The sequence below is a fragment of the Bufo gargarizans genome, unplaced genomic scaffold (assembly GCF_014858855.1).
Source record: "Bufo gargarizans isolate SCDJY-AF-19 unplaced genomic scaffold, ASM1485885v1 original_scaffold_880_pilon, whole genome shotgun sequence".
Lineage (NCBI taxonomy): Eukaryota > Metazoa > Chordata > Amphibia > Anura > Bufonidae > Bufo > Bufo gargarizans.
The window spans coordinates 90,113-113,531 of record NW_025334739.1 but is presented as its reverse complement, the minus strand read 5'-3'; the positions used below and the strand labels follow the sequence as shown (position 1 = coordinate 113,531).

General features: G+C 48.1%; 1 protein-coding gene across 1 annotated transcript in view; it reads right to left on the bottom strand.

Moving 5' to 3' along the window:
- LOC122924164 overlaps positions 1-23,160 on the bottom strand; it is a gene marked incomplete at its 3' end in the record, with an annotated part of 72,248 nt that extends 49,088 nt beyond the window's left edge. Inside the window, exon 1 of the mRNA XM_044275102.1 lies at positions 21,197-23,160. Coding sequence (XP_044131037.1) covers positions 21,197-23,137 — 1,941 coding nt within the window. The remainder of the gene's footprint in view (positions 1-21,196) is intronic.
- Positions 23,161-23,419: the final 259 nt, after the last annotated feature.

Below are 23,419 nucleotides of genomic sequence, written 5' to 3'. Positions count from 1 at the left end.
TATCCTGTACTTATCCTGAGTTACATCCTGTATTATACTCCAGAGCTGCACTCACTATTCTGCTGGTGCAGTCACTGTGTACATACATTACTCATCCTGTACTGATCCTGAGTTACATCCTGTATTATACTCCAGAGCTGCACTCACTATTCTGCTGGTGCAGTCACTGTGTACATACATTACTTATCCTGTACTGATCCTGGGTTACATCCTGTATTATACTCCAGAGCTGCACTCACTATTCTGCTGGTGCAGTCACTGTGTACATACATTACTTATCCTGTACTGATCCCGAGTTACATCCTGTATTACACTCCAGAGCTGCACTCACTATTCTGCTGGTGCAGTCACTGTGTACATACATTACTTATCCTGTACTGATCCTGAGTTACATCCTGTATTATACTCCAGAGCTGCACTCACTATTCTGCTGGTGCAGTCACTGTGTACATACATTACTTATCCTGTACTGATCCTGGGTTACATCCTGTATTATACCTCAGAGCTGCACTCCCTATTCTGCTGGTGCAGTCACTGCTGTACTCACTGTAGCATACAGTATGTACACAATGAAACCAGCTGAAGAGAGCGCAGCTCTGCAGTACAGTAACACTATCAGGAAAAGTGGCTCATGGTTTCAGGAGAACTTTCTAATAAGAATTGATAATTAAAAAGTGCAAAAACCGATCTTCTGTAACAAGGGATCAGACAGATCGTCTCTTTTGATGGTCGTCACATTTCTGCCATAATATCATCATTCAATATATTTATTAATACTTTACTTATAGATTCACATTTACATTCTACTCCAATCACATCCAGAGCTGTGCTCACAATCCTGACGGACTGCAGTGCCTACTGAAAACCAATGACAGTTTTACGGCTATGTCTTACTATAAACAGCTGTCTACTGCCAAGGTCAACCAGTAGAAGTTTGAGCGCTGCTCTGGATGTGGCTGGAGTATAAGCCAAGATGAAAGTCAAGATCTGTTTGAGATAAGCAAAGTCCATGTAAAGTGAGTCATCATCGGGTGGAGATTTACAGTATGTGCTTTGATGGATACTATGGGGACCCCCTGCGCTGTACGGAGGGGCAGCACAGGCCCGGACCTCCCCGTTCTCCCCCTTTTCCAGTACCGGCGCCTATGACTTTCTTTGTTTTGATGCTATAAAACAAACCAGATGCCTCCCTAATCCCCACAGATGGAGAGGATTTGCAAACACATCCAGAGTGTTCCCGGTTGGGAGTCTGAGCGGCTACCACAAGTCCTGACGGCAGGAGCCGGGGGGCCAGGCTGTCACATGGGGGGGACACGGGTGCAACCGGATCCTTACGTCCAGATCTCAAACTGACAAGGTGTTAACGTTTGCCTATGTGTCTCAGCTCACAGTGCTGGAGAGGTCAGGATAGCCACAATTAACCCCTGGGAGACCAGCTCCGAAGACTATCCACCCAATGACAGGGGCCTGGCACTGCATCGAGTACATAAGCTCTACTAGAAGGAAAATAAAATTTCCACTCAATGACACAAAGCAGAGATCTTCGGCGAGACGCTGCAAACATGTAGGTTTCATTATGAAAAGACTGCATAAGCCAAACACATCCAACATGACAAGTGGGAATGTCAGCGGAAGAGGGGCTGAAAACAGAAGGGTATGCAGAATGTGGGGTGGTCCGAGGCGGCGGGGTCCCCGCACCCTCCACCTACTGGAATTATCCTCCCTGGCTCAGCCACAGGCCGTCTACAGGGGAGCCCGGGGCAGCAGAGACTGGGTGCTTGGAGGGCTGCCAGTCCCAATGATGGCTGGTACCAGGGGACAGAGAGGTGTTCAGCCAGGAACAGCAATAATCCAGTAATGAGGTCCCCGAGGAGATCCTCACCACAAGCAGTAACAGGGCAGAGACGTCTGCAGAGCAGAGACCTGCAGAAAAGGTGCAAATCCAAGGAGCGACTCCTGAAGACGCCTTCACCGACAAGACTAGAGACCGGGAACCAGGAGCAGAAACCTTCTGAGAGACATCTGATCCTACTGCGTGTACGTGCAGACCGCACAGTACCACTTCTCCTGTATATATACACTGCACAGTACCACTTCTCCAGTCCTGTATACCGGGTGTAATCCTCAGTATCTGCTCTTATTCTGTATATATACACTGCACAGTACCACTTCTGTCCTGTATATATACACTGCACAGTACCACTTCTCCTGTATATATACACTGCACAGTACCACTTCTCCTGTATATATACACTGCACAGTACCACTTCTCCTGTCCTGTATACCGGGTGTAATCCTCAGTATCTGCTCTTATTCAGTATATATACACCGCACAGTACCACTTCTGTCCTGTATATATACACTGCACAGTACCACTTCTCCTGTATATATACACTGCACAGTACCACTTCTGTCCTGTATATACACACTGCACAGTACCACTTCTGTCCTGTATATACACACTGCACAGTACCACTTCTGTCCTGTATATACACACTGCACAGTACCACTTCTCCTGTCCTGTATACCGGGTGTAATCCTCAGTATCTGCTCTTATTCTGTATATATACACTGCACAGTACCACTCCTCCTGTCCTGTATACTGGGTGTAATCCTCAGTATCTGCCCTTATTCTGTATCTATATACACTGCACAGTACCACTTCTCCTGTCCTGTATACCGGGTGTAATCCTCAGTATCTGCTCTTATTCTGTATCTATATACACTGCACAGTACCACTTCTCCTGTCCTGTATACTGGGTGTAATCCTCAGTATCTGCTCTTATTCTGTATATATACACTGCACAGTACCACTTCTCCTGTCCTGTATACTGGGTGTAATCCTCAGTGTCTGCTCTTATTCTGTATATATATACACTGCACAGTACCACTTCTCCTGTCCTGTATACTGGGTGTAATCCTCAGTATCTGCTCTTATTCTGTATATATACACTGCACAGTACCACTTCTCCTGTCCTGTATACCGGGTGTAATCCTCAGTATCTGCTCTTATTCTGTATATACACACTGCACAGTACCACTTCTCCTGTCCTGTATACTGGGTGTAATCCTCAGTATCTGCTCTTATTCTGTATATATATACACTGCACAGTACCACTTCTCCTGTCCTGTATACTGGGTGTAATCCTCAGTATCTGCCCTTATTCTGTATATACAGACTGCACAGTACCACTTCTCCTGTCCTGTATACCGGGTATAATCCTCAGTATCTGCTCTTATTCTGTATATATATACACTGCACAGTGCCACTTCTCCTGTCCTGTATACTGGGTGTAATCCTCAGTATCTGCTCTTATTCTGTATATATACACTGCACAGTACCACTTCTCCTGTCCTGTATACCGGGTGTAATCCTCAGTATCTGCTCTTATTCTGTATATACGGACACTGCACAGTACCACTTCTCTCCTGTATACCGGGTGTAATCCTCAGTATCTGCTCTTATTCTGTATATATACACACTGCACAGTACCACTTCTCCTGTCCTGTATACTGGGTGTAATCCTCAGTATCTGCTCTTATTCTGTATATATATACACTGCACAGTACCACTTCTCCTGTCCTGTATACCGGGTGTAATCCTCAGTATCTGCTCTTATTCTGTATATATATACACTGCACAGTACCACTTCTCCTGTCCTGTATACTGGGTGTAATCCTCAGTATCTGCTCTTATTCTGTATATATATACACTGCACAGTACCACTTCTCCTGTCCTGTATACCGGGTGTAATCCTCAGTATCTGCTCTTATTCTGTATATATACACTGCACAGTACCACTTCTCCTGTATACCGGGTGTAATCCTCAGTATCTGCTCTTATTCTGTATATATATACACTGCACAGTACCACTTCTCCTGTCCTGTATACCGGGTGTAATCCTCAGTATCTGCTCTTATTCTGTATATATACACTGCACAGTACCACTTCTCCTGTATACCGGGTGTAATCCTCAGTATCTGCTCTTATTCTGTATATATACACACTGCACAGTACCACTTCTCCTGTCCTGTATACTGGGTGTAATCCTCAGTGTCTGCTCTTATTCTGTATATATATACACTGCACAGTACCACTTCTCCTGTCCTGTATACTGGGTGTAATCCTCAGTATCTGCTCTTATTCTGTATATATACACTGCACAGTACCACTTCTCCTGTCCTGTATACCGGGTGTAATCCTCAGTATCTGCTCTTATTCTGTATATACACACTGCACAGTACCACTTCTCCTGTCCTGTATACTGGGTGTAATCCTCAGTATCTGCTCTTATTCTGTATATATATACACTGCACAGTACCACTTCTCCTGTCCTGTATACTGGGTGTAATCCTCAGTATCTGCCCTTATTCTGTATATACAGACTGCACAGTACCACTTCTCCTGTCCTGTATACCGGGTATAATCCTCAGTATCTGCTCTTATTCTGTATATATATACACTGCACAGTGCCACTTCTCCTGTCCTGTATACTGGGTGTAATCCTCAGTATCTGCTCTTATTCTGTATATATACACTGCACAGTACCACTTCTCCTGTCCTGTATACCGGGTGTAATCCTCAGTATCTGCTCTTATTCTGTATATACGGACACTGCACAGTACCACTTCTCTCCTGTATACCGGGTGTAATCCTCAGTATCTGCTCTTATTCTGTATATATACACACTGCACAGTACCACTTCTCCTGTCCTGTATACTGGGTGTAATCCTCAGTATCTGCTCTTATTCTGTATATATATACACTGCACAGTACCACTTCTCCTGTCCTGTATACCGGGTGTAATCCTCAGTATCTGCTCTTATTCTGTATATATATACACTGCACAGTACCACTTCTCCTGTCCTGTATACTGGGTGTAATCCTCAGTATCTGCTGTATCCCGCATACACACTGCACAGTACCACTTCTCCCTCCCTGTAATCCCCTGTTCCTATGCAGACACATTCTCATTTCCTATGGTATGATGAATACTAATATGTGTCGTGGCGCTTGCACAGGAGAACTTCTCCCTCGGCGGTATTAAGCACAGCCCTGGACCTCTGCCGGCTTGGGAAGGTGGCGGCCTGGTTACATCCCAGCGTTTTAAGCCAGGGTCCCAGCATCGGGATCCGTAAATCCCGGTAAACGTATGGCAGGTGTTCACAAACCACTAATCTCACATGTCCGTGCAGCCTCCTATGATGGCCGAGCTCCCAGAAAAGTGCCGCCCATCTGCTACCTGTGCCCGAGAACAGGAGCGCTGCTCTGGAGCTGTCCGAGAATTAGTGGATCTGCGATTTGCTCCATAAACAACCAAACGGGGCTCTCAGATTACAGCAATAAAGCAATAGTCTGCACACCAGACTGACACATTGTAACAAAACATCAGGGCAGCGCAGATATGGATTTGCTAGGCTGGACACAATCGTGACAAACCCCCAGCTGTGAGCAGCATTAGGCCTTAACAGGATTTGTCACTGACAGCAAGCAGAGATGAAATCTGTGAACACCTTGTCTTCTGGGATACAGAACAGCCCTGGACTGTTAGCTCTTGGGACAAGCAGTTGCTGCTGCATCTATGAACTAGTGGTTACTTTGTCTGCTAATGTGACGTCAGCGGTGCCAGACGAGTGTCCAACAAGACGCCATACCCCCAGGGAGCGGAAATATAACAGACCCCTAAAAATCAACCCCAAAATATGACACTGGCCAAACGCACACACGTCAATCTAACACGCAGCGGTTCTTAAAGGGACGGTTCAGTGCGGAAATTAAGCTTTACCATCGTATGATGAAAATGCCAAATTGGTCGATACCCAGATTTCTCAGAAATGGATAGAACCCAAAAAGGGCTGGATAGAATTAAATGATATTTAAAGGCGATCTCCATAATTAGAAAAAAATAAAAAGGGCTGTTTTCTTCAAAAAACAGTGCCACACCTGTCCACAGGATGTGTGCAGTATTGCAGCTTGGCCTAACTCACTTCACACGTGTGGCGCTGCTTCTGGAAGAAAGCAGCCATGTTGTAAGAGGCTGCCCGAAGGGTTTGGGATTTAGAAGGCGAAGATCGGCCCCAGTTACACCTCGTAACCGCAGCAAAATAGAGGCGAGGTGTTTGCCTGTTCACGTGGCCTCAGGACACGAGGGCAACACAAGCGACCAGTCTCACATATTCCCCTCTATTATGTGACACTTTCTGCTGCTGCCTCACATAGTTTCCGCTTGAAAGTTGACCTGACACCATGAATTTAACAGAATCCATCACTCAGAGACCTCAAGAGACAGTGGGGTTAAGACCTGACCACAGGCTGCAAGAGAAACAGCAAAACCGCCAGCAACACTGTCACAAAGTAACAGAGCTGCATACATTACTCATCCTGTACTGATCCTGAGTTACATCCTGTATTATACTCCAGAGCTGCACTCACTATTCTGCTGGTGCAGTCACTGTGTACATACATTACTCATCCTGTACTGATCCTGAGTTACATCCTGTATTATACTCCAGAGCTGCACTCACTATTCTGCTGGTGCAGTCACTGTGTACATACATTACTTATCCTGTACTGATCCTGAGTTACATCCTGTATTATACTCCAGAGCTGTACTCACTATTCTGCTGGTGCAGTCACTGTGTACATACATTACTTATCCTGTACTGATCCTGAGTTACATCCTGTATTATACTCCAGAGCTGCACTCACTATTCTGCTGGTGCAGTCACTGTGTACATACATTACTTATCCTGTACTGATCCTGAGTTACATCCTGTATTATACTCCAGAGCTGCACTCACTATTCTGCTGGTGGAGTCACTGTGTACATACATTACTTATTCTGTACTGATCCTGAGTTACATCCTGTATTATACTCCAGAGCTGCACTCACTATTCTGCTGGTGCAGTCACCGTGTACATACATTACTTATCCTGTACTGATCCTGAGTTACATCCTGTATTATACTCCAGAGCTGCACTCACTATTCTGCTGGTGCAGTCACTGTGTACATACATTACTTATCCTGTACTGATCCTGAGTTACATCCTGTATTATCCTCCAGAGCTGCACTCACTATTCTGCTGGTGCAGTCACTGTGTACATACATTACTTATTCTGTACTGATCCTGAGTTACATCCTGTATTATACTCCAGAGCTGCACTCACTATTCTGCTGGTGCAGTCACCGTGTACATACATTACTTATCCTGTACTGATCCTGAGTTACATCCTGTATTATACTCCAGAGCTGCACTCACTATTCTGCTGGTGCAGTCACTGTGTACATACATTACTTATCCTGTACTGATCCTGAGTTACATCCTGTATTATCCTCCAGAGCTGCACTCACTATTCTGCTGGTGCGGTCACTGTGTACATACATTACTTATCCTGTACCGATCCTGAGTTACATCCTGTATTATACTCCAGAGCTGCACTCACTATTCTGCTGGTGCAGTCACTGTGTACATACATTACTTATCCTGTACTGATCCTGAGTAAGGCCCCTTTCACACGGGCGAGATTTCCGTGCGGGTGCGATGCGTGAGTTGAACGCATTGCACCCGCACTGAATCCTGACCCATTCATTTCTATGGGGCTGTTCACATGAGCGGTGATTTTCACGCAACACTTATGCGTTGCGTGAAAATCGCAGCATGTTCTATATTCTGCGTTTTTCACGTAACGCAGGTCCCATAGAAATGAATGGGGTTGCGTGAAAATCGCAAGCATCCGCAAGCAAGTGCGGATGCGGTGCGATTTTCACGCATGGGTTCTAGGTGACAGTCTATTCACTGTATTATTTTCCCTTATAACATGGTTATAAGGGAAAATAATAGCATTCTGAATACAGAATGCTTAGTATAATAGTGCTGGGAGGGTTAAAAAAAAAAAAAAAGTTAACTCACCTTATCCCCATGATCGCCTAGTTCCCGGTCGGTCTGTTCTTTAGCTGTGACTAAAGGACCTGTGGTGATGTCAGATCACATGCTCCATCACCATGGTGATGGACCATGTGATTGGAGCATGTGATCTGACATCACCAAAGGTCATTCAGCCCAAGCCCACAGCTAAAGAAGAGACCGACCGGGAACTACACGATCATGGGGATAAGGTGAGGTAACGTGTTTATTTTTTTTTAACCCTTCCAGCGCTATTGTACTATGCATTCTGTATTCAGAATGCTATTATTTTCCCTTATAACCATGTTATAAGGGAAAATAATAGAATCTTCAGAACATCAATCCCAAGCCCGAACTTCTTTGAAGAAGTTCGGGTTTGGGTACCAAACATGCGCGATTTTTCTCACGCGAGTGCAAAACGCATTACAATGTTTTGCACTCGCGCGGAAAAATCGCGGGTGTTTCCGCAACGCACCCGCACATTTTTCCGCAACGCCCGTGTGAAACCAGCCTTACATCCTGTATTATACTCCAGAGCTGCACTCACTGTTCTGCTGGTGCAGTCACTGTGTACATACATTACTTATCCTGTACTGATCCTGAGTTACATCCTGTATTATACTCCAGAGCTGCACTCACTATTCTGCTGGTGCAGTCACTGTGTACATACATTACTTATCCTGTACTGATCCTGAGTTACATCCTGTATTATACTCCAGAGCTGCACTCACTATTCTGCTGGTGCAGTCACTGTGTACATACATTACTTATCCTGTACTGACCCTGAGTTACATTCTGTATTATACTCCAGAGCTGCACTCACTATTCTGCTGGTGCACGGTGGGTCAGACAGATGTGACGCACACGGGGCCCGGCTCAGACCCGGATATACACATACACAAATTCTCCTCACGTTGCCGGTTACTGAGTCACTGTATTCCAAAAACGGTGGAGTTAACCCATTAAGTGACGGCGGTGGTGAGTCAGCACAAGAATGCGGCGTGAAGACTCCCCTCACAGCAGCACTCACTTCTGAGGAAGCAGATTACAGAGGAACAGGAAAGTCGGGACAATGGGTCGCCCTCTGAAACTGGGGAGTAAAGGGCATAATCGGAGGCATGGGACAATCCTTGCTGCCATGTGGCTGCCGTTAGGACTCCTACAGGGGCGAGCACCCAGCTTTCCCAGAATCCTGAATACATCCAACACTTGTATCACTACAGAGGGGAAGTGACTGCTACTAAGGCTGGGTTCACACCTGAGCGTTCCTACGCGCTGTAAAACGCTCAACAAGGAGAAACCAATGATTCCCTATAGGAATGGTTCTCACCTGAGCGTTTTACAGCGCGTACGATCGCGCTGTAAAACGCCTGACGCCCCAAGAAGTACAGGAGCTTCTTTGGGGCGTCTTGTCGCGCGTTCCCATACATAGACTTCAGCGGGAACACGCGACAATGGGCGTTTGCTTGTCTCTGTATGCGCGATTGCAAACGCTGGTACAATCGCGCATACAGAGCGCTCCTTTCAGAACACTCAGGTGTGAACCCAGCGTCAGGGTCTCACAGCGGTCATGTTTTATAGGCAGACCCATGTAGTAAGTCTTCACAGCTGAGGGTTTGTTACTAGTGCAGACAATGCTCTGAGCTAAGCACACCAGCAGCACAAATCTCTCTTGTTACAATGTATCAGTGCAGGTAAAATGTATCAGCCGGTGGATGGGACGGTGTCATCTTGTGGCCGGTCCAGCAGGGCCCCGCTCATCCCTGCGTCATCACAAAGACTCTCTGTGCAGGGAAGCGGGGTAAGAGTCCCGGGACAATGACATCACCCACAGCAAGATAGCGACTCAACCCATGAATGGGCCGATCTGTTCCCCTGAAATCCGGCCTCAAGGACCCGCTTGTTTCCTTGTCCCCATCCCCAGCCATATTTCACAATCACCTCTGAGTATGGCAGGCAGGATGGGAAAAGCCGTGCAGGAAAATCCCACCGATGTGGACCCCCCAAGACCCCCGCCATAGCAGACAGTCTCTCCAGATTAACCCTTTCCCTGCAAATAAGAAGCCAGGTACAGGTCACCGAGCTGTGCTTAAGTGCAATATGATGAGCCGCGATGACATTACCCTATTTGGGGAAGGGGGTCACATGAGGCACCTTGGGTACATACACCCCCACACATCAGCAATTTGGTGATTTTCATGCCACTGAAGTCCCATAAACTGCAATCTATCATGCAAAAATAATGATGCGTTAATCTGCCATGGAGCCCCGGCTAAAAGAAATGTAAATGAAGCTCCACTGTTTTCAAGATCTCTTCTTGCTGTCAATTAAAGGAAACAATGGGGTGCTATGACAGTTTTTGGTATAAACCAAGTTGTAAGACTCCGTTTTGCAACTTTTTAAACGCTTGTGTGACAATATTTTGCTGCACAGTTGCTCGCCAATTGGCACAATCTACGCACTGCTCCTGAGAAGTGTGTTACAATGTATCAGTCTAGAGCAGGGATGCCCAACCTGCGGCTCTCCAGCTGTTGCAAAACTACAACTCCCAGCATGCCCGGACAGCCTACAGTTATCAGCCTACAGCAGGGCATGATGGGAGTTGTAGTTTTACAACAGCTGGAGGGCCGCAGGTTGAGCATGCCTGGTCTAGAGGCTTTAGATCAGGGTTTCTTAACTCCGGTCCTTGGGACCCACCCACAGAATGAATACCGGAGGTAAGTCCTGATACATGGACACTAATTATATCACCTGCTCAATTATTTTCTATACAAATCGTGGTCTAAATTGCTGTGCATCGCTTTATGGCGCAATTTTTGTAACTGCATAAAAATTGCACCTCCTTGGAGTAGATTCACACAAAATCTGCCGCATTTCATGGAGCTTAACCGCTAGCCGGCTCCGACTGCCGCCTTCTGAGGGGTCTGCACGGTAGGATTTCTTGTGACTGCCGCAGCGATCCTATTCTTTTCTATGGGATCACCGCTACTCTTCGATCCTGGCAGCGACCAGCGTCCCCGTGTAGCCCTGGACTAACTCCACCATGAATGGACCTGTACATTTTTGGCACGGTCTGTAAAAAAAAGCATGCAAAAATCCTTGGCCGCATGAATTGCCACACAGCCTCCCATTGAAAGTGGTTTTAGCGCATATCCGGCACGTTAAAAAAAAAAAAAAACACTCCCTAATGATCCCCACTGCTCAGCTGGACCGGAAGCAATCAGACATTTAACGGCTCTCGGTCGCCCTTTCTTCTAGGAAGGCCGATCCAGCAGATCCAGCTCCGATCGCTCAGAAATGGATGAAGATTTTGCAGCTGCAGAACAGATGGGAGCGAATGCATCGGAGACCCACAGCTGAGCGCGGTCACGGGTCATGCCACTTGGTGGGATGAGCGAACTTGGGTTTCAAGTTCTACGTACAAGGTTCGGGCTCTTTAAGAATTCCGTTATGGATTCCGCTACCATGGAGGATAAAGGAATTCTTAGAGAACCTGAACCTTGTACGCCGAACTTGAAACCCTATCAACCTGGATCCCATGAGGCTCCCAGTATTACAGGGGGGCAATGATACATAGACAGATATATGGCTACATTGTATCAGTAAACACAGCCAGGACTACACCTGCTGCCACTACCCCCACCATTACAAGGAAATAACCAGTTAGGGCTCATGCACACGAGCATGCGTTTCATGTCGCAGTCCGTAATGCACGGGCACCGTCCATATGCACTGCATTGGTGACTTGAATTGGTCCGCAATCTGTAAGAGACTGCACGAATTGCAAAATAAAATAGGACATTTTCTATTATTTTGTGGTGAGGAGGCACAGACTGAAATCCCACGGAAGCGCTTGGAATTGCAGATCCATTCAAGTCAATGGGTCCGCATCCCTGATACAGATTGCACACAGAAGGTGCCTGTATATTGCAAACCCGCTGTCTGCGGTCCGCAATACCGGCATGGGGAACAGACGCTCGTGTGCATGAGCCTAGTAATCCCGTGGGGGTGAGCAGTGACCATCCTGCACTCGCACTCCACCCGGAAGCATAGCAGTAAGCCATATCTGTTCCCAGCACTTCCATCAAATGTGGCCGCCACCTGTGGATCTCTGACAAAGCGTCACCGCGGAGTGCACAACATCAGAGGTGGTAACTCTGGAGCTCCCCTTTAAGGATACCTTATGATGATGAATACAGGATCTTCCTATGCCATGTGCACCTCAGTACCTTCCAACACAGGTCCTAATCACAGAAAGCTACCTGCAGCTGGGGGGAGGGGGAAGACACTTTCCTGTGCACACCAAACTTCCTGCTCAGTAATTAAGAGTACTTTCACACTAGCGTTATTATTTTCCGGCGCTGAGTTCCGTCCTAGGGGCTCAATACCGGAAAAGAACTGATCAGTTTTATCCCCATGCATTCTGAATGGAGAGCGATCCGATCAGGACGTCTTCAGTTCAGTCTTTTTGACTGTTCAGGACGGAGATAATACCGCAGCAGGCTACGTTATTATCTCTGCCCAAAGATCTGGAACACTTTCCCATTTAAATGCATTAATGCCGGATCCGGTAAAACGGATCCGGCATTGCCATCTGCGCATGCTCAGACCGATAAAAAATTTACACAGACGGATCCGCCATTTAAATGCATTTGTCAGACGGATCGGGATCCTGATCCGTCTGACAAATGCCCCCAGTTTGCGTCCTTATTGCCAGATCCGGCGGGCAGTTCCGGCGACGGAACTGCCTGCCGGAATCCTCTGCCGCAAGTGTGAAAGTAGGCCAAGGCCACTGCCGCAAGCCTTGCACCAAATCAACAGGCAGATAACCGAGCGCAATAGGAGGCATCCGGTCCTGACTGGGACACTGACTCCCCGGGCTCTGCCTGCCATTATCTCTGCCATAACTCAATCTGCCCAGAGTCAACCAGGCAGTACCCACCCTCCGGCGGGTGATACCCAGCCTCTCCTTGATCTCCTGTTGCGGGTCAGCATCCGGCAGCTTCCCCCTGCCACATGCCACTCTCTATTCTAAGGATGAGGTCAAAGTGACAGCTGGGTTGGATTCTTTCCCAGTTTGGAGAGAGAACAAAATACCACCCGCCTGCAGATGGGATGACAGTGTATTCTCGGCGGTGCCCTCCAGTACATTTTGGCATTTAAAGAATAACACATGGCAGAAATATTTCTCCAACAAACGCTGCGTCCGGAGTATAGCGAACATATAACACTCCTATCACCTAATGGACGTTATACTGGGAAATGAGAGCTTACAACCTGGGACTCCTCCGCTTGTGGGGTCTATCCGAGCTGTTTTGATGGTGGAAATGTACATTATATGTCAGGGATCAGCAATCTCCGGCATTACAGCTGCAGTGAAACTACAACTCCCAGCATGCACACTTACTCAGCTGTTCATGTAACTCCCATAGAAATGAAAGGAGATTCTGGGACTTTAAGTTTCAAAACAGCCGGAGGGCCGGAGGCTGCCGATTCCTGGGCTGTCATGGTTTTTTCCAAGCTGCGGTTCTTGCCTAAATTTCAGTATTTTTTTTTTACAAAACTTATTTTTTTACAAAAAACTAAAGAGACTCCTGTAAATACACCCCAATGGAACTGCACTGTGTGAATGCGGCTTCTCCAGGTGGAAGCCATGCACTAATTAATTACAGGTCCATGCGATTCACAACCTCTAGGCCTCTGCTCATTCATCACAGGCTTTGTAAGCTGACATTAGGCAGGAGATTTATCAAGGCCGCTGCTTTCCGCCCCTGCACTGCTGGAGGAGGCACCCAACGTATGACAAGCCCCAGGCCTCATCCAAAATTAGGTGCATCTTCCAGCAGTCTTTGCTCCTAACAGAAACTTGTGTCAGATCTGAGCTTCTGTAGATTTCCGGCTTAATTTGCACCGGAAAACTAGTGTAAATGAAGAAAAATTCCTGAAAAGTGGCGGGGCGGTGTAAAAATGGAGACATAGGACAATTTAAGAAGTCGCATCTTGGTCCAGCAAAAGGAGATTGAAGGCTGCTGTATGCTTTGCTGGAAGAAAACGCAACATAAACAAAGGTAAGGGCACTTTCACACTAGCGTTTTTCTTTTCTGGCATAGAGTTCCGTCACAGGGGCTCTATACCGGAAAAGAACTGATCAGGCATATCCCCCTGTATTCTGAATGGAGAGTAATCCGTTCAGGATGCATCAGGATTTCTTCAGTTCAGTCGTTTTGACTGATCAGGCAAAAGAGAAAACCGTAGCATGCTACGGTTTTTTTCTCCGGCGAAAAAAACTGAAGACATCCTGAACGCCGGATCCGGCATTTTTTCCCATAGGAATGTATTAGCGCCGGATCCGGCATTCAGAATACCGGATCCGTCGTTCCGGCATGCGCATGCGCAGATCGGTAAAAATGCGAAAAATGTACAAGACAGATCCGTCGGTCCGCATGACAAGCGGAGAGACGGATCCGTCCTTGCAATGCATTTGTGAGACGGATCCGGATCCGTCTCACAAATGCTTTCAGGCAGCAGCAGATCGGCGGATCCGGCGGCCAGTTCCGACGCAAGTGTGAAAGTAGCCCAAGTTGTTGAAAAACCATATGTTTGTTTTTTGTTAGTTTTTTTGCTGCACCAAAAATGCAGCACAGCCTCCTTCATATGTTACGGTTTTCTGCATCAATTTTGACTGAATAGTTATAGTGCATAAACGTGAAAAAGTATACGACGCCAAGTTAGAGGGGTATTCACATAACATGGCATAAGTGTCTGATTAGTTGGGCTTATTCTTACTTTGCGGCTTTGTCGGGCGTTGGCCTCAATTTCTGCATAATGCTGGATTCACGTGCAGGTGTTTTTTTGGTGGTTGTCAGCACGCTGGTATCTTTTGTGGCATTTTGTTTTGCACCTGCTTTTTTTCAGCTCCAGATCTTAGCTGATAGTCTATGGGAAATATGAAGTGCAGGACACACGTGTGTCTTTGCCCAGTGGTATTTGTTTTTCATTTGGTCCTTTTTGTATATCTGACTTTATTTGTATTTATTTAATGCAGCACATCGAAGTGATTTGTGTGTATTTATTTTATTTTTTTCCTTCTTTCCTTATCCTCTATAGCGCAATAAAACCCAATATTCTCACATTTGTTTTGGAAAATCTACTAGAGAAAAAATTAGCAGTTTGGCATTTTTATTTTCAGTTTTAATGGTCAAAAACACTAAAGAAATGTGTGTAGGGTCCTTATACACATGAATACAAAATATGTCTAGTGGGGGAAAAAGAAAAAAAAAAAAAAAAAACACCAGACTAAGGGTCCATTCACACGTCCGTTGTTTCTTTCCTGATCTGTTCCATTTTTTGCGGAACAGATCTGGACCCATTTATTTTCAATGGGTCCTGAAAAAAAATCTGACATTGTGCTGTCTGATTTATTTATTTATTTTTATTTTTCTTCAGGACCCATTGAAAATGAATGGGTCCAGATCTGGTCCAGATCTGTTCCGCAAAAAACGGAACAGATCAGGAAAGAAACAACGGACGTGTGAATGGACCCTAAGCGTTTCAATTATTTTTTTTTGCCATCGGCAGCATTTTTTAGGGAGAGTCACAAGCCTCTCAATCAGGGCTCATATGGTCCACAAAACACGGATACCGGCTGTGTGCCTTCCCTTTTTAAGGAATGGAATGTTCAGCCCCTAATTGAACAGTCCAATCCTTGTTCGTAATGCAGAAAAGAATGGGACAAGTTCTATCATTTTGAGGGGCCACGGAATGGACATACAGATGCGGACACCACACTGAGTGCTGTTCACGTGTTTTGTGGACCCAATGAAGTGAATACAAAAAAAAAAATACAAAAGAATACATGCATGTGCCCTATATTTAGTACATTCCACGGAATAGATTTGAACTATCATCTACGCCAGTTTCTGGTGTAAAGCCTCATTCATACGTCCATGTGCGTGCTTAAATCCGTGAAAAGGTGGACAAGGTTGCCTCCATGAAGAGGTCCGTGATGGATCCGTGCATCCGTTTTTTTCTGTCCGTGTGCTACTGACATTGCACAGCTGAAAAATAATTTTCAAAGCATCTCCTAATGATCCATGGTTTTCAAGGACCCATAGACTATAATGGGAGTGATAGATCCGTGAACACAAACAAAATAGAGCATGCATCCATGCTAAATGGGGACGTGTGCTGTCCATGTAACACTGACGTGTCAGGCCCCGCCCCTCTCCTCCCACTATGTCCCGCCCACTTTTCTCACCACTTTTAAAGTGCCCACTTTTATAATTTGACATTTTTTATGCCACGATAGTGGTAATCCCCTGGAAAATGCTCCTCAGTGTATCTTGGGGTTCATGCACACGGCTAAACGTGGGTACTGGCAAAGTGCATGCCGCCATATTTTTTTTAATTACCCCTGCAGAAATGTCCTATACTTGTCCACAAAACTGACAAGAATAGGACATGTTATTTTTTTTGCAGGGCTGTGGAAGAGGCTTACGGATACGGACCGTACACCATCCATTGAGATTAATGGGTCTGCATCCGATCCGCAAAAAACACAGATCGGATGCAGACCAAAACTACAGCCATGTGCATGAGCTCTTATCGCTGGCATTTTCTTTATGGCGTTTCTCTACAAACACGAGTGCGCAAAATGTTTAAAAAAACAAGTGAAAGTGACTAAATTCCAGCCCCCAAAAAATATTGCATTTTAAAACGGTGTGGCAAAAAAACCTCTACGATACGACGATGTGTGAACAAGCCGCAAATAGTGAGGAATCCAAACTTTTTTTTTATAGAGAACTGCAAATTTTTTCATTACAGCAAAGAGTGATTACACTTCATATTTACCATAAACGGGGGAATGGCATGTGCGGGGTTAGCGGTCAGGAAAACAGATGAATAGATGTTTCCCCCCCGTTTATGATTGATTCCCAGTGGCGGCAAATGGTGCAATTTGGCCGGTCTAATCTTTCCAGCAGCTGCGTGGTCAGGAGGGAGGTTTAGGGTTGTTTTCTTCCTATTCTATAATAAGATTTTGGAGGCGTCGCGCCCCGGCTCCTCTGCGTTCTACGGATCGTCAGGGAAATCCCACATTCTACGCTGAGCAGCTGGGAACCCTGTGCACATCTGGCACGGTCCCTGTAATGTGGAGCCTCGGCACGGTCGGGTTACATCACGCTGTCACTGGCAGAGGATGGGAAGAGGGGGGATTCCTACAACAATCCGCAAGTTGTGGCGCCATGTCCTGGACTGTCCTCGAACAATCCTCTAAGCCTGCCGCAGTGATTCCTCAGCCTGTATTCACACGCTGTGGTTTTCACCTCAATTTTTGCTTAATGGTGGCAATTCCACTGCGTATTACAGTTACAGTAAAAACTGTTATATGACCGCAAAGTGTGAACAGAAGAAAGTCTGGTCCACTTCGGGAAGAACCCCTGTACATTTCGCCCTGCAGCCCCCCAAATCTTATTTATCACCAGATACCCTGAGGCTAGGTTTACACACTGCGGCCATATTTTAAGAAAACCACAGCAAAAACCGCACTGCGGGAGCTACATGGCTGCGACGTGTGAACCAAGCCTTAAGCAGGACCAAAAACCATGGCAAATACGTGTGATTTTGGCAAAATTTGTTTTTGGCTGCAATTTCCCAAAAAGGCATTTAGTTTTGCCATTAAGTAGTCACCTGCGTATCACAATACTGTAATGTGGAAACTCAGCCTTATGTGGCACAGGAGGCGTCCAAAATGCCTCATAATTGGAGAAGGGGGTAAAAGGAGGGCCTACCATATATTAGGACCCAAATTACTAGGCTGAATGTTTTACATTGGAGCCAATCAGAGCACAGCTTTCATTTCTCAACGTGCTCTGGAAAGATAAAAGCTGCGCTCTGATTGGTTGCTACGGGCAACATAGAAGGATTTCCTGACAGACACACAAAAGAAGGCCCATTACAGGTGGTTTTCTGGAAATTAGAAAATTCTGAATCTTTTCCCTACTAAAAAATAATAGATGTAGTTATCTTAGGTCCATTGTTTTCAGCATGGAGGAGATGCAGATCTTTTTTTTTTTTTTTTTTTTTTTTTTTTTGTAGGCCCTCATTTTTGGCCTTGTCCCTTGAGATGCCTTACAAAAACAAGAAAGAGTGCTGCATCTCCTCCATGGTAAAAACAAGGGACCCGAGATAACTACATCTATTTATTTTTCAGTTGGCAAAAGATTCAGAGAGTTTTCTCATTTCTGGAAAACTGCTTGTAATGGGCCTTCATTTATGTGTCTGACAGGAAAACCTGCTGTGTTGCTATAGCAACCAATCACAGCGCAGCTTTCATCTTTCTAGAGCAAGTTGAGATGAAAGCTGCGCTCTGATTGGTTGGTGTGGAAGGAATTCCCCTTCAGACATCTTTGATAAATGAGGCCTGTAATGGAGGACGTAATAATACTGGTGTGCGGCCTGTTAATGAAAGACTTTGCATAAAAGTAGAAAAATGACAGAAAACGTTGATAAATGAGCCACACACGACCCGTCCAAAACATTTGCATGTGTTGGAATAAGTGGCACAGGGGCTTCATGTACGTGGCGCTGCACTTGAACATCATGGATAAATGTGTCCCAATGTCTCAGTAAACAACTCATGTGACTGGTGATGGCGGCAGAATGCGCCGCTTATCTCTACACGCCCCCTTCTAGTATAACATGCACATCCTGAGGAGTGTCAGCTGAGCAACAAACGAGCCTGTTACCATGGCTACCAGGCCGCACGCCCCTCCGGCACCGTATCTCTGTGCCACTTTAACATGTCTGTGGGACGGTGGATCCTAGAAGGGAAGTTCTGGACCTTTCTACAAGAATTACTAAGGGGAACGTTTCTAACGCCAGAGTTAACAGGAAAGCTCGCCGGCGGTGTACAATGCATCAAGTGATTAATTTTGGTGCCACTTCTAAAATTGCCGACAAAAGTCAAACATTTTGCTGCAAAACAAGACTTTTCTAAACAGTTGTGGCGTAAATCTAGTTGTGTGTAATATATTTAATTTTTTTTTTTCTCTTTCATATGTTAGAGCCAAGGCGCTGTTCACACTGTGACGTTGTGCTGCAAGACATTATAAGCCAATCATCTAATGGACGTACCAAAGGTCTGCTTCTTACAGCTGAGGGTTTGTTACAATTGTACTCAGACAAACCCTAAGCTGTAAAAAGGATTAGGACAGGATTATTATTATTATAATTTTTTTTGACTCTATATGTAAAAAAGGATGTACAGATTCACTGACGGCAAGCAGAGATCGTAAACATGATGAGATTTTGAGACTAATGGAGTGAAGCTGGTATCACTGAGTCTGCGGAATGACACGCCTGTGCGTCTCATATACTGTACTGTTATATCTTATAATTTACCAGACTGCAGGACCCCCAATTCTGTCCTGGTGAGGGTCACGCCCATTACTGCACCCCAAAATTTTTCACACCTCTTATAAGTGACCTGGTCCTCCCCGGTGTCAGCCCCGCTGTGGAGTCGGCCGAGACGCTCATTAAATAATTAAGGCCGTGCGTGGCCTCGGGACAGAATGGCACCAGACAGCCTGATCCGTGCCCCCCGCCGGCCCTATCGCAGGGATGTTCTTACACAGGCTTCCCCAATAGGCCTCAATCAGCAGCTCAAGTGCAAACACGCACAGGGCTTCCTACACCACGAGCCTGCGATATCCGTACCCCGAACCTAGCCCTGGGGAAGAAGGGGGTGTTATAATAATCCAGATGAGGCGTTGGTCCAATCTGATGAATCTTGATCATTGTATAATTACAAGTTCTGCAACTGTAGATTACACTTTATCAATTCCTCAACTTTTTGAAGATTTCTGCTTGCTGTCAGTGAAAGAAAACTTTTGTTTACAGTAAGAGGATGAAAACCTGTCCTGACCTATTTCTGACAGATGGTTCCTCCTTTGAGAAGAATGGCACATGGTGTTCAGCTATTTTCCAAAGTTATGGGAATCCAGTCAATGGCGTCCACTGGGCACTGCTGCTGCCTGTCATTGAACAGATCCACCATTCCTCTGCTCAAATGCCGAAGCAGAAAAACTGAAAATTTGATGGAAATGAGCATAGTTGATGCCCCCATTGTTGGATAGGTGCCCAGGACCCGCACCTACAAGATCGGAGCCAGGGAGAGTTGTGCCTGGAGGACCCCGGGTTTCCCGGGGTCCGTCTACCACCAGGCGCAGCTCCCCGCCTCTCCCATTGAAGCTGCTCAGAGAGGAATGTCTGGACTAAATACATTGTAACAAACCCTCAGCTGTGAGAAGTATAAGTAGGGATGTGCAGGAGCTCTGTGCAGTATTAGGGTCCATTCACACGTCCGTTGTTTCTTTCCTGATCTGTTCCGTTTTTTGCTGAACAGATCTGGACCCATTCATTTTCAATGGGTCCTGAAAAAAAAAACCGGACAGCACAATGTCTGATTTTTTTTCAGGACCCATTGAAAATGAATGGGTCCAGATCTGTTCAGCAAAAAACGGAACAGATCAGGAAAGAAACAACGGACGTGTGAATGGACCCTTAGAATGTATTGGCTCCAATGAGCCGAAGTTATTGCTTTGCGAAGTCTCTAAATTAATTTGTGCTGTAAAGAACATGTCCTGAAATCGGGTTCGGTTCCAAGTGTTTTATACCGATGACAGTCCTCGGGATAGGTCATCAGTATCGGATCGGTGGGAGTCCGACGCCTGACACCCCGACAATCGGCTGAGGAGGCTGCGGCGCTCCAGTGACCGGTGAGGCCACCTTGCCCCAGGGTGGTGACGTCATGTTTACCGGTCAAGTGGCCTCGGAGCAGCTCAGGCGCTTCCAGGTGAATGGGTCTGAGATGCCAAGCACGGCCGCTATACAACGTACGGCGCTGTGCTTGATGAACTGCGAGGAGAGCGCGGCCGCCTCAAACAGCTGACGGGCGGGCAAATTAGAACAAGAATGTTCATATTCCTCAAAAGTAAGCAGAGATCTTGAAAATGGTGGGAAACTGAAACAAAGTGGGAGATGTGTCAAAACTGGAAAAGTGGCGCAGTTGGCCAGAGCAGCCTACGGCGTGCGGCCTTGAAGTTCGAGGCCCTGATTGGCTGCTCAGGCGTTTGCACCACTTTTCGTCGGCGCCAGTCTTGATTTTTCCTGCCCGTGTCTCCTTCACTTCTCCATAATCACCATGGAGGTGACATTGCCCAGGAACCAATACATGGCATACACTATACAGACTGGCAGAGTCCTGGCATTGGACTGACGAGGACTACTTACGGTTTGGCTGGTGGCCGGTGAAGAGGTGGTTGATGCTCCGCTGTGTGCCACCGCGTTGGTGCCCATCATTGCCAGGGGTTTACATTCTGTACAAGCTCCAACGAGTAAGTGTTTTCCATCATCCACGAAGAGGCTGTAGGGCGTACGACGTGCCAGCAGGAAGATGGGCAAGCGGGCCAACTGAACGCTCCTCAGCCCCAACAGGCGCCGCTTCTCCTGCCTACAGAAGAAACACACAAAGGACTCCACCTGGTACTGCCGGGACCACGGGCTGCTGGGGTGCTGGGTCTTCATCTCGTGCTGGAACCACTGGCTCAGGAGGTCGTGGTAGCAGAGGCCGCAGGTGGACACCAGGCCGGTGGAGTCGGCAGGCCGGGCCCTGGGCGCAGGGGGGTAAACGGTGAGGAAGGGGAAGAAGGGCTCCTTGTTGGCGAACTTGTTGGGGGGGTTGATGCTGAGTTGGTATTCACATCCTGGAGCCAGCTCGGCCCCACACACGTAGCAGACAGAAGTAGGTGCAGAAGGGGCACAACGCACCCCTGCCCTCCTGGTGGGGGTGCCACCTGGCGGACTGGCATCGGTGGAGCTGAAGACCTGGTGGTACCGGCTCAGGAAACTCTGGACTGAAGTGATGAGCTCCTCGTTCTGGGACGCCCTGTAAATGGCCCAGATGTCCTCCAGCACCCCATAGCACTTCCTGCAGCTCTGCGCCTCACCCTGATGGCTCAGCCCTCTGGACCCCGGTGGGCATGGCAGCTGGGTGATGAAGGGGAAGTGCATGGCGGACTTGGCGTTGCCGTTACTGATCCTAGAGCGCACCAGTCTACCTTGGTTGGCGCAGTCCTCTCCGCACAGGTGGCACAGCCCTGGACCCTTGGGGTGAGAGTCACTGAGTCGGGATGGGGTGCCCTTTTCTGGCCCGGGGCTGGCAGTGAGGGGCACCACATAGAGGCGCTGTAGGACGGGCATATTGGCCATGTCAAAGCTGTGCCACTGCTGCATGAGGGAGGAGAAGCAGCTGTCACAGGCCCGGGCACTGCCCCCAGGGGTGATGGGGCTGGCACGGGGCGGGGGGCTGTGCAGCCACAGGAAGGGGAAGAAGGGCGCCTGGGGGTTGTGCTCCTGCTTCTGCACGTGCAGGAGGTTCCCGGCCCCGGGGGCCCCGCAGATGTAGCAGCTCCCCGGGCGCCTCTCAGTCTCCGCCCCCTGCAGGGCTCTGTCGGGAGGGGACGCCCCGCGGGGGGCCCTCCCGGGCGGCTCGGCGCCCTCCTCCGGCTCGCTCAGCGGGTTGTCGGACAGGTCGGAGAGCTCGGAGTCGTAGTTGGGGTTCCAGTCTCGGGGGTGCGCCCGGGCCCCGTCCGCCCCGCACTGGTAGGGCCTCTTCAGCCAGTACATGCGCTTCTCCAGCGGGGTCCGGCTGCGCTCGAAGGCGTCCCACTGCGCCCCGAGGAAGCGCTGACACACGGCGCACACCCGGGCGCTGCCCCCGGCACCCAGCGGCTCCGCCCCGGGCGCCGGCTCCTGCTGCTGCAAGAAGGGGAAGAAGGCGCAACCCTCCCGGGCCGGGCACCGCACTGGCAGCCGGACCTCCCGCCCCCGGGGCACCCCTCCCCCGCAGATGAAGCAGTACAAGACCCCGTCACCCGCTCCGGCCGCCGCCTCCTCCACGGCTGCCATCAGCCGCTGCTTGCGGGACCGCGGGGCGTCAGTCATGTGCCCGCCGCGCAGCCCGGGGCATCTCCCTGGAGTTCGGGAAAGTTTCTCCGGGTGTTGTGCGCTGAGGACCCGCCCCCACTGGGGCTCCTGACGGCCGCGGCTCCCGGACAGAGGGCCAGCCCCGGCCCCGCCCCCTGGCAGAGCACATGGCCGGGCGCAGAAACAGCCCCTGTAACCCCTGCTGCGCCGGCCGCTGCCAGCGGGAAGTGCCGCCTGCAGTCCCATGTAACATATCGTCTCCCAATGAACTCCGGACCCAGAGCAGGGTCCTCAACTGTCCGGAAATTTATGGACAGTCCGGAAAAACAGGCGACTTTTTTCCTGTGTCCGTGATGTTTTTGAGGCTGGCGGTTCTTGGCGATTATTTTGGGGATTATCGTCCTTTTACAGCTCGGCCGATGCTGGTGACGAGAAATGTCGGCTGTCCGACATTCTGATTGGTGACCCTAATCCAGGGGCGGACTGGGAACCGAACGTGGCCCTGGAAAAAGTACTGAAAGTGGCCCC